Consider the following 15,854-nt stretch of genomic DNA (forward strand, 5'->3'; position numbering starts at 1 on the left):
TTACTACTAGAAGGACACTTGACTTAGTTTCTAATGCTTGTTTTGTGTCTAAATTTGAGCCAAAAAATGTGAAGGAAGCTCTGACTGATGAGTTCTGGATAAATGCTATGCAAGAAGAGCTAAATCAGTTCAAGAGGAATGAAGTTTGGGACTTGGTTCCTAGACCTGAAAATGCAAATGTAATTGGTACCAAATGGGTCTACAAGAACAAGTCTGATGAAAGTGGAACTGTGACCAGAAACAAGGCAAGGCCGGTTGCACAAGGATACTCACAGATTGAAGGGATAGATTTTGATGAGACTTTTGCTCCGGTTGCTCGTCTTGAATCCATTAGATTACTTCTAGGAGTGGCATGCATTCTAAAATTCAAGTTATTCCAAATGGATGTGAAAAGTGCCTTCCTCAATGGATACTTAAATGAAGAAGTGTATGTGGAACAACCAAAGGGGTTTGTTGATCCAAGCTTTCCAAATCATGTTTACAAATTAAAGAAAGCTCTTTATGGATTAAAACAAGCACCTCGAGCATGGTATGAAAGATTGACTGAGTTCCTTATTAGTCAAGGCTACAGGAAAGGAGGAAATGACAAGACTCTATTTGTGAAAGAAGATCAAGGAAAACTTCTAATAGCACAAATCTATGTTGATGACATTGTCTTTGGAGGAATGTCTAGTGAGATGGTACAGCATTTCGTGCAGCAAATGCAGTCTGAGTTTGAGATGAGTCTTGTAGGTGAACTAACCTACTTTCTTGGGCTTCAAGTAAAGCAGATAGAAGATACTATTTTTATCTCCCAAAGCAAGTATGCAAGAAATATAGTGAAAAAGTTTGGTATGGAAAGTGCTGCTCATAAAAGAACACCTGCAGCAACCCATTTAAAGCTGACCAAAGATGAAAAGGGAGTTGATGTAGATCAAAGCCTTTATAGAAGTATGATAGGAAGCTTATTATACCTTACAGCCAGCAGGCCTGATATTACTTTTGCTGTAGGAGTATGTGCTAGGTACCAAGCTGAGCCAAAGATGAGTCATCTTGCTCAAGTGAAAAGAATTTTGAAGTATGTGAATGGTACATGTGACTATGGAATCCTGTATACTCATGGTGAGAATTCTATGCTAGTAGGGTATTGTGATGCTGATTGGGCAGGTTGTGCAGATGATAGAAAAAGCACCTCAGGAGCTTGTTTCTTTTTAGGCAACAATCTTATATCTTGGTTCAGCAAGAAACAGAACTGTGTATCTTTATCTACAGCTGAAGCTGAGTATATAGCAGCTGGTAGTAGTTGTTCCCAGCTTTTATGGATGAAACAAATGTTGTTGGAGTACAATGTGGTACAAGATGCTATGGCATTGTACTGTGACAATCTTAGTGCCATCAATATTTCAAAGAATCCTATCCAACATAGCAGGACGAAGCATATTGATATTAGGCACCATTTTATTAGAGATCTAGTTGAAGAAGGTATTGTAACTCTTGAGCATATTTCAACTGAAGAACAACTGGCTGATATATTTACTAAGGCTCTAGACGCAGTTCAATTTGAAAAATTGCGAGGCAAACTTGGTATTTGCATGTTTGAAGATTTGTAGCAGTTACAGCATAAAAGGCGTGCAGTTGAAGTGTTTCTCCTCACTTCATTCATTGGTGCACGCAAATCAAGGGAAGTAATCAAAAACTTCCATAACTTCTTTTCACGCGCTACAACCTTTTATTTTCTCTATCACACTATCTCTCTCCATTCTCTCTCTTCAACAACTACTCAACTTCTCCTCTCAACCTCCATTGTTGAAAACCTTCCTCCAAAAACCGCCATGTCAAGCTCTCAAACTCCATCCCCTTCCAAAAACGACGAAACTTTTCATCCACAAACCACCATATCACCCTCATACGATTCTCTCCCTCAACAAATCACCATCGCCTATCCAATCTCAACCATTTTTCCTGAGGAAACAACGAAGAGGAAGAAGATTTCAGCGAAGAAGCCAACGCCAAAGAAAAATCAATTCACTTCGCGTGACGCATCTACTTCAAAAACGGGTAAGAAATCAATATCTAAAACTACGCCTAAAGTTGTTCATACGATGCGTGAACTATTTCTTGATAGTCCTATTAAGTCAAATGTGGACGTTAATGCTGGAGCACCTGGAAGTAGTATAAAAAATTTGATGTCTGATATAAGTTCTGAAAACCTAGGTCTAGAAAACCCTAGGACTGCTGAGAAATTGGGGAAACCCTCTTTGGAAAAGCCTGATGATATTTTTGATGATATTGGCGCTACTACTAAGGCCAATCCTGAGTCTGAAATGATTTTTAGTGAGAAATTAGTTCCAGAACAAGATGCTGCAAATGATGCTACAGCATCTGCAGCACAGGTTGATGTTAGCACCACTGTGGTTCCTGATTCACCAAACTCCCCTGTGGTCCCTGTTAATGAAAAAGATACTGAAACCACCATCCCTGCTGATGTCATTACCCAGGATAAGGGTAAAACTGCAAGTATGCCTGATACAAGTGAGGCAAATGTAATTGATGTTGAAAGCCTCCAATTCAAGAGTACTCCTAGGGCTGGTATATCTAGGAGGCTAAGAAGTAATACAGGAAAGGATATAGCCACTCCTTCTGAAGCCACCAAAACTAAAATTGGACCTAAGAAACGGTGGAGCAAGGTAACTGTACCCTCTGAAAGTAAGAAGAAGACTGTGAAGAGAAAAACTGTCTCTTTTAGTGACTCTGATTATGAGGAAGATCAAGATGCTGAAGCATCTCCTGCAGCATCTTCTCAGAAGTCTGCCAAGAGAAAAAGGATGGCTCCTAATGTCCCATCTGTACCAATTGATAATGTCTCCTTTCATTGTGTTGAGAATGTTGACAGGTGGAAATTTGTGGTGAAAAGAAGAATAGCCATTGAAAGAAACCTTAATGAAGACTTCTTGAAATGTTAAGACATTGTGAATCTTATAGAGGAGGCAGGGCTGATGAAAACTGTATCTGGGTTGGGTAAATGCTATGATAAGTTGACTAGAGAATTCTTAGTAAACATCCCAGCTGACTGTGATGACCCTTTAAGCCCTGAATACTTAAAGGTGTATGTAAGAGGCAAATGTGTTGATTTCTCACCAGCCATCATCAATGAACATCTGGGAAGAAGTGATGTTCCTGCACCTGAATTGAAGATATCTATGAATGAGGTGTGCAAGACGATAACTGGTGACAAAGTAAGAATGTGGCCAAGAGCTGGAAAACTATCTGCTGCAAAGTTAACTACCAAATATGCTCTGCTGAACAAAATTGGTGCGGCCAAGTGGGTCCCCACTACACACTCCAACAGTGTAGCTACAGGTTTGGCCAAATTTATCTATGCCGTAGGTACCAGTACTGACTTTAATTATGGCACTCATATTTTTAATGCAACAATTCTCCATGGCTCTTCCACTGCTGTAAAAATGCCAATAGCCTTTCCCACTTTGATCTGTGGTATTATCTTGTCTCAACATCCTGACATCTGCACTAACTCTGATGTGCCTGTCTCTAGACCCTCAGCCTTAACCATGGATTTTAGATTATTGGAAGGAAAACATGCTGCAGACATTGCTGTAGCATCTTTGAAGACACCAGCTGTAGGTATGACCAAGAGACAGATGATTGCTAATCTCAGGGAGGTTAGTAATATGCTAGGTGAGAAGAAGGAGCTGGTAGATGGTGTAATCCAAGCCTTGGAGCTTGAGCAGTCACAGGAAAATGAGGATGGAGTTGGTCCTTCCCATGGTGCTTCTCATGATGATGATCTTGCAGGTGGTGACACTGTAGAAGAGGAGATGGCCTCTGATGAAAGTCCCTCAATATGATCTGATTCCTTCTGTAACTTTTTCTTATTTTGGATGTTATTTTTTGAAGGCTTAGCCCTTATGGTTTGTAACATGTACTATGTGGTTCCTTATGTTCTGACATCCTGTGACTTTGTGCTACTTGGTATTCTATGGTTCTTTGTTTTGCTCCTATTCTATGCTCCTGTTTGTCAGAATTTATGGCTAAAAAGGGGGAGTAAAATGTGTGTATGTGCATGATGTGATGAAGAATGCTATAGCATCTAGTATAGCATGTCTGTTCTATGTGATATGCAAGTTTTGAGGGGGAGTGAAGTTTATGCATATATTGAGGGGGAGTAGGTAGAATTTATTTTTCTACTACTTATGATATGCATGCTTATATAGGAATTTATTTTTCCTATCCTCTGTGGCATTGATTAAATATGAAGGAGTTTATTTCTCCTATCTTGAATCCACTATGTGAGAGTTTATTTCTCTCTATCTGTACTTTGAGGCTAAGATGTGTTATGTTCCGCTGTTGCATGCCTCTGATGCTTACGTGCTAGCTATCTTTTCATCTTATGAATTCCTTTACTTTCTTTCCTAGTTGTGTGCGTATGTTGACTCGAAGGAAAGTTCAAATAGCTTAGCATCGTTCTACTTTCTTTCCTAGTTGTGTGCTTATGTTGACTCGAAGGAAAGCTTAGACTGTATCTCTCTATGCACTGGCCTAAGGTTGTTTTAGCCAAAATTTGCCAAAGGGGGAGATTGTTGGTGTTTTGATTGGCTACATTTTGCAAAAGCCAATCAGCCAGATGCTGGACTGAGATGTTGTAGCATTATAGTACAGCATACTGAAGCTCTGTTTTCGTGCAGAATTTTTATTTCAAATCTGAGTCAAGATTTGCTTCAATTATATATTCATGCACGTGCGTCTAGGCAAGACGAGCCTTACTCAGCAAGTTTTATTGAAGTCGGTCAAAGGAAAGTTATTTAAAACAAAAATATAATTATATTATATTTTTGGCGTTTTTTTTGTTTGGTACAACATGAAACAAACAAATTATATTTTTGAAATTAGTTTAGGGTTGGGCCGCAATTCTCACAGCTGTATTTGTCTGAAGACCTAGCTTGCCCATCAAGACAATTGAAGACTATAAATATGTGAAGCCTCAAGCTATTCTACTCATGTATTCTAAACCGTGTTGTTTACAAAGTGTGAGTTTTTAAGGTTTAGAGTTTGTGTCTTTTGTCAGCCTTTCTTGTGTCAATTTGATGCAAGTTTAGGACTGTGTTTTGGTTGTTAATTGTAAGCTACTCCTAAGCTTTGAAGCACGGAGTTAGTGTGTGTGATTCACTCATAAGCTTTTAAGCAAGAGTGTGGTCTAGTTTCTAGGAGAGTGTCTCCATCTTGATTATTATTATTGACAGCAACATGGTATGTGTTGTTAGAGGGAATTTGGGACGGGGTCTCATTATCTAAGAGGTTCTTAGATAGGATTGCACGGGTAGTGTCTAGGTGATAAGTCAAGTACCGGGTGTTGGTCGAGGGCTTTGAACTAGAGCTATTATAGTGGATTCATTCCTGGATTGGTATCCCCCAGAGTAGGTGATGTTGCACTGAACTGGGTTAACAACTATCTGTCTTATTTATTATTCTGCAATTTATTTATTTATTTCCTGTGTTCTGCGACTGTCTTGCTGCAACGTATGCTATAGCATCTTGTGCAGCATTGTGTTCACTGCGTGCCAGATTTCAGAGTTTATTCTCTTAATGAATCTATAGCTCATAAATGAGTGGTGTGCTTGACTGTGGTGTACACTTGATAGATTCACCTATATGAGTGTTGAGGTGGGGCCGCCTCTATGAAAGCTTTGACAGACTTTCTAGAGTCACTCATGAAATCCAGTAATAGGTGCAAGGCCAAAATGCACCACACCGCGTTGAACAACTTTGGACGAGAGATCAATGTGAGTGATGAAGTCACTGTTTCACATACGGAATGAAGTTCATAGAGATTATAATTTCACCGACATTCTAGTGGATCAAATTTCATTTGCTCTATGTGCTAGTTCATAGTCCAAATGACACTAGTGCTTATGCGTTGATGTCTCACACTCTTGGAAACACTTAACTTAAAAACTTAAAACTTTAAAATAAAGTGTGGGGGATTGTTGGTTTTTTTATCCTATATTAATTTATTCTAAAGTTATAATATTATTTTATATTAATGATTATATTAATTCCTTTTGACCAAACATATTGCTATACATTATCTTATTTATCCATACTGTGATGTTTTTGTTAATCATAATCTAACAATAAATAGGTTTTATGGTTTACTTAATAAAAGGACCGTCGGCTTGATCAAGTTTATGGGATCATGTCTTTATATAGATAGACATGGGTTTGAGAGAAAATATAGAAAAGAAAATTCAGTAAGAAAATGATAGAATATTATGAGTGAATTATAAAATAAGTTTCCATGAGCATCCAAAAGTAGTTCTATGAGATCTTGCTAGTTCACGTGCAGTGCTAGCAAGATGTGATTGTTGTATCCTGAAGGGTATTAGCTCTGAGACCAACTACATCGGGTAATTTACCCATGGTGGCGAAATACTCTTAAGTCCAGTGCATTTGCATGCCTGAGTCAATTCGATAAGTTCTTCCTATTCTATAATTTTATTTTGTTATACATCATAATAATTTGTTCTAATATTTCTTTGATTTATATTAATGTAATAATTATATGTCAAATATTTTTCCAACAAAAGTTATATATTGGAAATCTCCCACATCGGCTACAGGCTGCTCACTGTAACCATGTTATTCAATGAAATGAAATGTAGTGTTATCATCAACAACAAAAAAACTAATGGGTGGTCAACACTAAGAAACCATTATCAATGGCTCGTAAACAAAGAGCTTACCCTTTTCTACCACGACAATAGTTCATTCCGCTTGATCCTTTCTAATGGACAATTTCTCACCACAACTTTTCCACGATTCCATAGCTTAAACACTTCCCTCAATGACAATCGTTCTTTTAAAGTTGTAATAGACGAAAACAACATAAACTCTAATGAATTGGTGTGTTAATCTTTTAATTACACTAACATTTGTAAATTATCTACTTCTTTACTAATAATAACCTAAACTTTTATTCTTTTTTTTTTAAACAGGTTCTTCCTAAAAAAATTGGTTTATTTCTCTTACAAATAAATCATTCCGAAGTTAAGCTTTTTGGACCTTTAAATAATGTTGTTACTTACAATTTGACAATTTCCACTGAAAACAACATAACTGTCAAATTTGGAGAAGGATGAGAAACATTTTGTCAAGTCAATAACATCATTGTAGGAAATAAGTTAAAACTCACTTGTGAGAGGAACATGCAGTACAACAATGTTCTTATTGTAACCGGCTAATGGACTTTATCACTTTTCATTTGTAATCAGAATTACAAGAACAATGTTGTTTTCGTGAAACATGTGAGATTACTATTGTACTACCTTTAATTATGTTTTATCATTATCAATTTTTGTCTTAATGCAATTTTAATTATGCTTCTCTACCAGTATGTTTTAATGAATATCTACTTAATAAAAATCTTCTGCATTGTTTCAAATGCCTGTCTTCATTCAATCTTTTTCTTTTTTTGCATGTTTTTTTTAATTTTAATTAGCAAAGTCTAACTTCAATAAATATCAGCTTAACGTTACGACCCGTGCGATAGCAAGGGTCTATTACTAATTTAAAACTTAAAAGTCATAACACCGACAATAGAGAATTAAGAAGACAGTAACAAACAGTTTGTAGTATGAATTCAATTAGAATTAGAACGAAGAAGCGAGTTTGTATCAATCGATTGAATTCTAAATTTGAAATTTTTGGTTTATCTACTATAGTCACAACTTCGTCGTTCAATCGAAAAACAAAATAAAATATGATGTGGATGCCATGTCATTTAATGAGGTGGTGTGTCATTGAAAGTTAAAATAAAGATGACCAAATATCTCACATTTGAAAATAGAGGGAATAAAATTGCAGATAAGAAAATAGAAAAACTAAAATTATGTGTTTAGTAAAGAGAAAAAAGAATATGCACTGACCGTGTAAAATTATTTTAAACTGTCAACCAATACCAACCATGTTTTCTGCCATATCACCCCACTAAACCTCACTTTCTTAATATGATGTGGAAGAATGTTTCATTCTTATTGGTTGTCGGTGTAAAATTACTTTACACTGATGGTGCGTAGTCTTTAAACTCTTTAGTAAAATAGGGGGCCAAAACTGCATTTAACCCTTTTGTTTTTTAACAACATATTCTTTTTTTTCTTTCAAGAAACACACTAGTTTCTTTTTTTTTTTCCAACAAACACACTAGTTTCCCCTTTATAAAATTATTAATCAATATTTATTAAAAATACATAGTATATCTCAAAATAATAAAAGAAAAAGACAATTTATATTATAACTCATTATTTGGCTGTGGTGGCGAAACAAAGATGTAAAACTCGCAATGTCAATTGTTACAATTACAAAGGTACTACGTAGACTGTGAACCGAACAGTTCTCCGTGTGATCATGATGTGGAGGATGATCTAGACGAGTTCTTTAACTGCCAGGCAGCCAATGAAAAGCTGGAGTGTAGCAGCATGTTTGCTTTTTGTATTGCAGAGTTGCAAAAATGTTGGTGACAGTGTAGCAGCTAGGATCTTTCAAATTGTAACATTCATGACAGTGCCATGGTTGAGAATGTTGCGTCATTACTCTAGTGTATATGGCAAAAATATATATTTGAGATGAGGTCTTCTAAGTTGGAGGAATCAAATTATGCATCCCTGAAAGCTGTGAATACAAATTAATTCACTTTTGAAGCCACAACCGGTGAAATATAACCTATACATGACTTTTACGAATTCGGCTTTTAAGAGAGATTAAAGTTGCACTCTGTATGGGGGTTTATTGCAAATGATGGATGTGACTCGACTTTTACGGATTCTACGAAATTTAAGAGATATCACGGAATTTAGAACAACCCACTCGAATTTAAACTAATATGAGAGAGCTAGTTAAGAAAAGTGTGTTATAGTGTTAAGTGTTAACACTCCTTCAAGTTCAAAGCATTAGCTTCCATTAGAGAGTCATTTGAGTCTTTCCAACACACAACAATAACACAAACTACTTTGATCATTTTCGTCAATAGATATGAAATGCCCTATTGAAATTTTATGATATAATAACAAATTGAACACAAAAAACTTACAACCTGAGAAATAGAAGAAAACAATTTGGGCAAAATTCTAATTCAAGCTCCGAAAAATTACGCACAACACTATAGTCAAGGGTTCAATATTGGTAAAACGAAAACTATGTTACGACAATAATCAAGCATATCACCTCTACTTTTCTTGCTTCAGTCCGTATCCCATGTACATAGCTGATGAAAGAATGAACCTGCAGTTTGGGAAATAGACGACCATTGGCAACAACCCCCATATAAACGTAAAATGGAAGCAAAAAGGAAACCTTAATTACTTTTATAAAGCTATACACCCCGTCGATACTCAAGTTGCTTTGCGTTCTCAAGTAAAATCTGTCAACCAATAAAGAAATTGGGAATTAAACCATGAAATGAATGTGAAACATGTTTTTAATTTGCATAAACGAGACAGGTTCTTACTTCTCGTATGTAGTTTGCAATTGCTTTGCAGCCTTCCGTAGACAATTGCATAACATTTTCCAAAATGTCAATTGGTAGTTTAGAATCCATCTACAACAAGTAACAAAAGAAATGAGTAGTGTGAACAAAATTTGATATCTCGTAGTCCAAAATTCAAGTAGCCATACTCAACCCAATGCCTTCCAATTAAAGTCTTTAACTAGTCCGAATGCAAGAGAAAATTCCAATGAATGAAACTAGTGAAATTAATAAATGCATTGCCCTCTACAAACAAAGCTAGTGATCCATTTCTGTTAAAATGATCAAGTTCTCAATCTCAATCAGCTTTTATGATAACTCATGCATGCTCTGAAATCAATAGTGGTCGTCGTTGTAGTGAAATTGTGTAGCATATTGTAGCTGGCTAGCTGCCCCAAGGCACTACACAAAACTCTTGCATTGCATTCTTTTTAGTAGCTGCTGTGTAGCAGCCACTACATTGAAACTCGTGTAAAAGGGCAAATAAGCCACATCACTTATAGTTGTTTCTCCTATTTTTCTTGTTTTATATTGGACTTGAATAGTGGTAACAAACTAACAATGAACTTTGATTATTAGTCATGAACGTCTTTACTTTTGTGTATTCTTCTATGTTTGAAATTTTATGTGTATGGTACTATGGTATAACTTAATGTATTGTTTTCCTACACTTTGACATACTCGTTGTGTTGCTATAGCATTAAGTTATACCATAGAGTAAAGGTTCAAGTCACTCTATCAAATTAATAATCTTCATCAAAAGTAAAATGAAATTCTAGAAGTAAACAAAAGTAAAACAAATGTGCAGAATCTTTCGATTCAGCCCATGAAGGGAGAGACATGCTTCAGAGGGTAATGTATGGAGTTATAACATGCAGATGTATGACAAAGTAGACGTTGATATTCCAACAGATTTATAACTCCTACTTTTTCCTCTAAAGTGCAGTTCTTACTTTAGTATACCTGCAACATGGACATTAGAAATTTTTACAGGAGCTACACAATCCATAACCTAGGACCAGGTACAAGACATAAATTATTTTTTCCCAGAATTAATTTACATCGCTGACTACAAAAGAAATATAGAGAAAATAATAAGAAATGAAAATTTACCTGAAGAAGCGTTACTTTATCCAACTTCGGCAAAATTCCTACAGTTACATCAGGACCCCCAGCACTGTGTTCTACATAGTTCAAATCTGTCCATATTCATTCAGCATCTTTTTATTATGATAAACCATGCAGTGCTACATCAAAAGTTGACAGAAACAAAAAAAGACACACTGCCCTTGTTAAATACCCAGTTAAAAGTTTCAGTGAAGTAGATATATACCAAGCAGAGGGGTGCTATGGAGGTATCCAACACTACAGGAAGTTACAAGATCTCGCATAGGGATCCCAGCATCGGCAAAAGCCAAAGTTGCAGCATTTATGCAAGCAGATCTAGTTCCTACAAAAGTTATATTAAGAACATAAGTTATAAATATTAACAGCAATAAACAGGAGAAAGGTTTTCTAAAAGAGCACAAGAAAAAATAATGACAACAAGAGGAGAAAATTATCACAAGATCCATTATCAGGCATGAATTACCTCCATCTGCTTGGAGAACTTGGACATAAATGTCAATCTGAAAATTAAATAACCAAATCATTGCAAAAAGAAAATATACAATTTACACTGTTTAAAAAGTAAGTTCCAATGACAGTAATAGAACCTGGGAACGGGGCATTAAATGTGTCAATATGCATGCTTCCACGGTTTGTCGAATAACCAGAGAAATTTCAGTTGATCTCCTGTGGCATGAGCAAACTTCAATCAAATATAGAAGTAAGAAAAAACAAGAGGTCATCCCATCATTCAAGGGTTAGGGAACCTTGCAAGAAGAACCAATTTAACAAACTCTAGAAGACAAAATGAAGTACTATTTATGTATAAAACATTGAGCACCAAGCCTGTTACGAACAAAGGGAAAGAGATGGAAATTTGATAGAAATAAATGGGAAAAAAACAAACCGACACTATGTAACTCAATTGTACTATAAAAAACTATCCTATGGACCTTCCCCTTTTAGTAAATTATCTCGCATTAAAGAATGAATATTTTTTCTTGTTTTTTAGAATTTTAGTAACAATGGGACATTCTATTCGTAGGAATAAAAAGAAACAAATTTTTTGTATATCCGATAAGTAACAATGCGCAATGGTGGTGGGGACTTACTTTATTTATCTGAGTGTTTCTACTGGATATGTGTGTTTCTATCATGCTACGTTCTCACACCAAAGAAAAGTAAGATAGACAACTGCATCTTCGAAGTTGCATTTGCTTTTTTGATTTTTTATGCCCATTGGAGTTCAAAGGTCCCCTTTTTTGTGCTGGGAGACGATGAGGCATCTTGGATTGATTTATACCATCGACTTTACCAAGAAAGACTTTTTGTTTTAGGTCAAGGAGTAAACAGCAAAATATCAAATCAATTGGCTGGTCTAAATGTCTAATGATATATCTCAGTTTAGTAGACAAGACCAAAGATTTGTATCTGTTTATAAACTCTAAGAATAGGAGAGGAATGGTTTCCCTTTCACAAAGGACTACTCCTTTGTCAATTCTCAATACACAAACAACTATGTACTGTATCCCTCTCTCATCCTTATTTCTCCTATTTATACAGGAAATTGCCAAACTACTTAACTTCTCTTATTAACTAAATAACTATAATGATAGATTCTAACAACAGCTCATTAGTAGTCTAATTCCTACTTATGCAAAAAGATGAAAAATATAATGCCACGTTCACTCTCGTCCTATTAGTCCATCAATGCTATAACAATTAAGTAAAAGTATCAACATTGTGCAAGAAGACTGGTAAATTAAACATGTAAATAAGAAATAACCTGTCACCACCCTTTGGTTTTCTCATGCGGTCACCGGTGCTAAAATTAGCCATGCTGTATTCACATCGAACCTAGACATGGAAAGCATATTAAAGACTCTTAAATTTTCATTATAATGCATATAAATAAACTACAAAAACAACCATTGTAATGGTGTCTTACTTTACAACGTAGTTGAAATGCATTCAAGGGTCCTTTAAGTTTGTAACAGATTACACCGATAAAATTACAAGTTTAAAAGATCAATCTGTTACAAACAGTTAAACTTAAAAGGTCCAATTTGGTACTTCAAAAACTTAAAGGATCAATCTGTTACAAACGTTAAACTTAAAAGACTCCTGAATGCATTTGGCCTATAACTTAGTAGAAGAGATATACCAGAGTCTGGTCACTCATTTGTTGGCTCCTATTTTGAACCTAAAATATATACAAGTTTTTAGTTTTTACTATAAAAAAACAGCAACATCATCATCTAAAACTGAAATGCAAATTAAAAACTTTAATTAACATCAAAGCTGATTAATCATCTTCAAATTAATTCACAATGCATAATCAACTTAAATGATTACATATAGTACCTCTCTAGGTCCATAAACAGCAGCAATTACTTTGGTATTACCCATCTCAAAAATGGCAGACCTGGTTTCACAATGAAAAATAAATAATTTTTTGGTAAAATTAAATGCTTTGAATAAATTTTAAAAATAAATTGAAATATTGTACCCATCAGCTTTAGATACAGCACCAATCTCTGCTCGAATTTGTCGCATCTAAGATTTGAATAAACTGAAAAATGAATATGAACAAAACGAAGTTAAAATCTTCCAAAAGCCAAATTAATGTATGTGAGATTTTGCATAAGCGCTTTAGCGCGCAAACATGGAATCGCTTTAGGGAGTGACTGAGTGAGTGAATGATAATGGGCTTCTTCATAAGAAAGTGGATTGGGCTTCTGATTAAAATTAAAATCCCGTTTGTTCTTTAAGGATATTTTACTATATAAACTCTACAATTTTTCTAAATAGAAATTTTTTAGATGTTTGGAAAGATAAATTATTTATATTAAACCACTCTATGAATTATGTCAATACAAATACAAACATTAATATAATAACTAAATTATTTATTGAGGCTTTTTGGTCCAAAATATTTAGGCATGTTAAACGAATATTCCTTCATATAAATTGGTAGATGCATCAACCAATAAAAATTCAAAATCCCTAAAATTGAAAAGGATGAACCTTGGAATAAAGTCACATAATGAAAAAATATCAATAAATATGACAAAGCCTACAAATATGACGAAATTGAAATGCATGAAATACCCATGTCTTCGAAACTGCAACTTTGAGAACGACAATCGATTAAATATGCACTGAATCAGATCTAATATGTCAATCTGAACCGAACAAACACCGCAAGAAAGAAAAATAACATCACACAAGACGATGTACAAGACAATTTCGCACTAAGACGAGAAAATTACGAAAGAAAGAACCGAATATATGTGAAAATTACTTATTTTAATAAAAAGAAAAGAAAAAACGAAGTAGAGAAGTGATTTTAGATTTAAAAAAATGACCTAAACCACCATTTTTTGGTAGAAGAAGAAGAAGAAGAAGAAGAAGAAGAAGAAGAAGAAGAAGAAGAAGAAGAAGAAGAAGAAGAAGAAGAAGAAGAAGAAGAAGAAGAAGAAGAAGAAGAAGAAGAAGAAGAAGAAGAAGAAGAAACAACAACTAGGTTAAATATAACCCCACTTGGGGTTGGTCTAGTGGTGTTGGCTTGAGTCCTTGGAGAATGCTCCTCTCAAGGTCTCAGGTTTGATTCCTCTTGGTGTCAATTTCGGTGGGCTAAGTCCATATAATGCAAAAAACTCTGACTTTAAATGGGCCCCGCAAGTGGGTGGTGAGATTGGTCCCCTTGGATTAATCGATTTTAGGGCCGAATACCGAATTTTCAAAAAAAAACTAGGTTAAATATAGGGGAACCGCCTTACTATGTTTATTTTTTTTTTTTTTTTGGCTTTCACCACCAATTGAATCTGGTTCGGGGGTCAGTTCTGGCATCAAGTGGTTCCAGCCCCCTCCCGATCGTAGTTGCGGGGGATCGAACCGCGGTCCTCCCTACCAAGTTCAGCACCAATCACCACTGAACCAACTAACGATTATTTCAAAAAAAATAAAAGTGATAGCTCAGGCTGCTTCGCCCTTGGGCCGATCCTAACTACTTACATTTTTTTTCAGTCCAATTCAGTCTTTGCAGTAGCGGAACTAGGGGTGGATGAGGTGGGTCACGGCCCACCCCCACCCCAAAAAAATAATATTTTTATAAGTATAGAGTATTAGTTTAAGTGTATTATTAATGATTTTAATTTATTCGGTATATATATTAGTACAAATATTAATGAAAATATTAGTTTATAGTTTATTATCGATGATTGTAAGTCACTTACGCATATTAATTCAAGTGCAAGTGAAAATATTAGTCCGTAAACTATATATAAACTAGTAAGCTATAAGTTCATTAAAAAATGTTACCAATTTTTTTTTTCCAATAAAAACTTATAAATTATAAGCCATAAATTTTTTAGTGGCCCACCCAGTAAATTTTTCCTGGTTCCGCCACCGAGTCTTTGATAAATAAAAAATGATATGCAAATTAGTTTTTAAGATTTTGATATGAAGAACAAATTAGTCAGTATGTTAATTTTGACTCAGTACAACAAATAGATTAATTTGTCCCTATAAAAATATCATAGATTAATTTGTATATTATTTTCTGAAAATATCCCAAACAAACCTATTCCTTTACATGTTAACTTTGGTGACGACAATTTAACCAAGTGGATTTGTATTGCATATTGCAATGACCGCAGCGATGGAGTACAAAGGAATGACAGATGGGAATTTAGCGTCTGCATTGACACAGACAATAACAAATCCTCTAGAACCGACGTTCAACTTGGAACAAAACAAACACACTCAAGTTGTGATCATGTAGATACAATTTCCATGGACACCACATGTTTTCACCATATATTTGACTCAAAAAACATCATCAAACTTTTAATTGGTTCCCTTCAAATTATTAACTAGCTACATTATGGAACCTCCTTAACGACTTCTTGCTCATGTCCACACTATTATGGACTGTTTTCACGTGTCAAATCATTATGAAGACAAATGATTAACTCGTGCATGTTTATAAAGATAAATTACTTAAAAAAAAAGATAAATATTAATCTGTATAGTTTATTTATAAAGATAAAGATCAGTTTAAAAAAAATAAAAATAAATGATGAATTTATTACAAATAAATAAAATAAACGACGTCTAATATAATTTTGCCTATATTTTATATTACTATACAATGATGAGATATTGGAAACTTGTTACTACTACAAGCCAATACCAAGTCCCATCTAATTCTTCTTGCCGGAGCTGTAGA

General features: G+C 34.8%; 3 protein-coding genes across 3 annotated transcripts; 2 read left to right on the top strand and 1 right to left on the bottom strand.

The window, feature by feature from the left end:
• Positions 1 to 1,811: 1,811 nt before the first annotated feature.
• Positions 1,812 to 2,942, top strand: LOC123895830. The gene has a single exon (XM_045946309.1). It carries the CDS (start codon positions 1,812 to 1,814, stop codon positions 2,940 to 2,942), a length of 1,131 nt encoding a protein of 376 aa, XP_045802265.1.
• Positions 2,943 to 2,975: 33 nt separating this feature from the next.
• LOC123895831 lies at positions 2,976 to 3,845 on the top strand. The gene has a single exon (XM_045946310.1). The coding sequence runs from the start codon at positions 2,976 to 2,978 to the stop codon at positions 3,843 to 3,845; it is 870 nt and encodes a 289-aa protein (XP_045802266.1).
• A 4,467-nt stretch (positions 3,846 to 8,312) lies between these two features.
• On the bottom strand, positions 8,313 to 13,223 carry LOC123896887 (exosome complex component RRP41 homolog). The gene is made up of 11 exons (XM_045947303.1): positions 13,131 to 13,223; positions 12,986 to 13,046; positions 12,786 to 12,824; positions 12,408 to 12,478; positions 11,230 to 11,308; positions 11,106 to 11,142; positions 10,848 to 10,964; positions 10,628 to 10,713; positions 9,497 to 9,586; positions 9,352 to 9,409; positions 8,313 to 9,270 (listed from the first exon to the last, which is right to left on the bottom strand). The coding sequence occupies exons 1-10, from the start codon at positions 13,175 to 13,177 to the stop codon at positions 9,362 to 9,364; spliced, it is 675 nt and encodes a 224-aa protein (XP_045803259.1). The 5' UTR covers positions 13,178 to 13,223; the 3' UTR covers positions 8,313 to 9,270; positions 9,352 to 9,361.
• Positions 13,224 to 15,854: the final 2,631 nt, after the last annotated feature.

This window comes from Trifolium pratense, linkage group LG7 (assembly GCF_020283565.1).
Source record: "Trifolium pratense cultivar HEN17-A07 linkage group LG7, ARS_RC_1.1, whole genome shotgun sequence".
Lineage (NCBI taxonomy): Eukaryota > Viridiplantae > Streptophyta > Magnoliopsida > Fabales > Fabaceae > Trifolium > Trifolium pratense.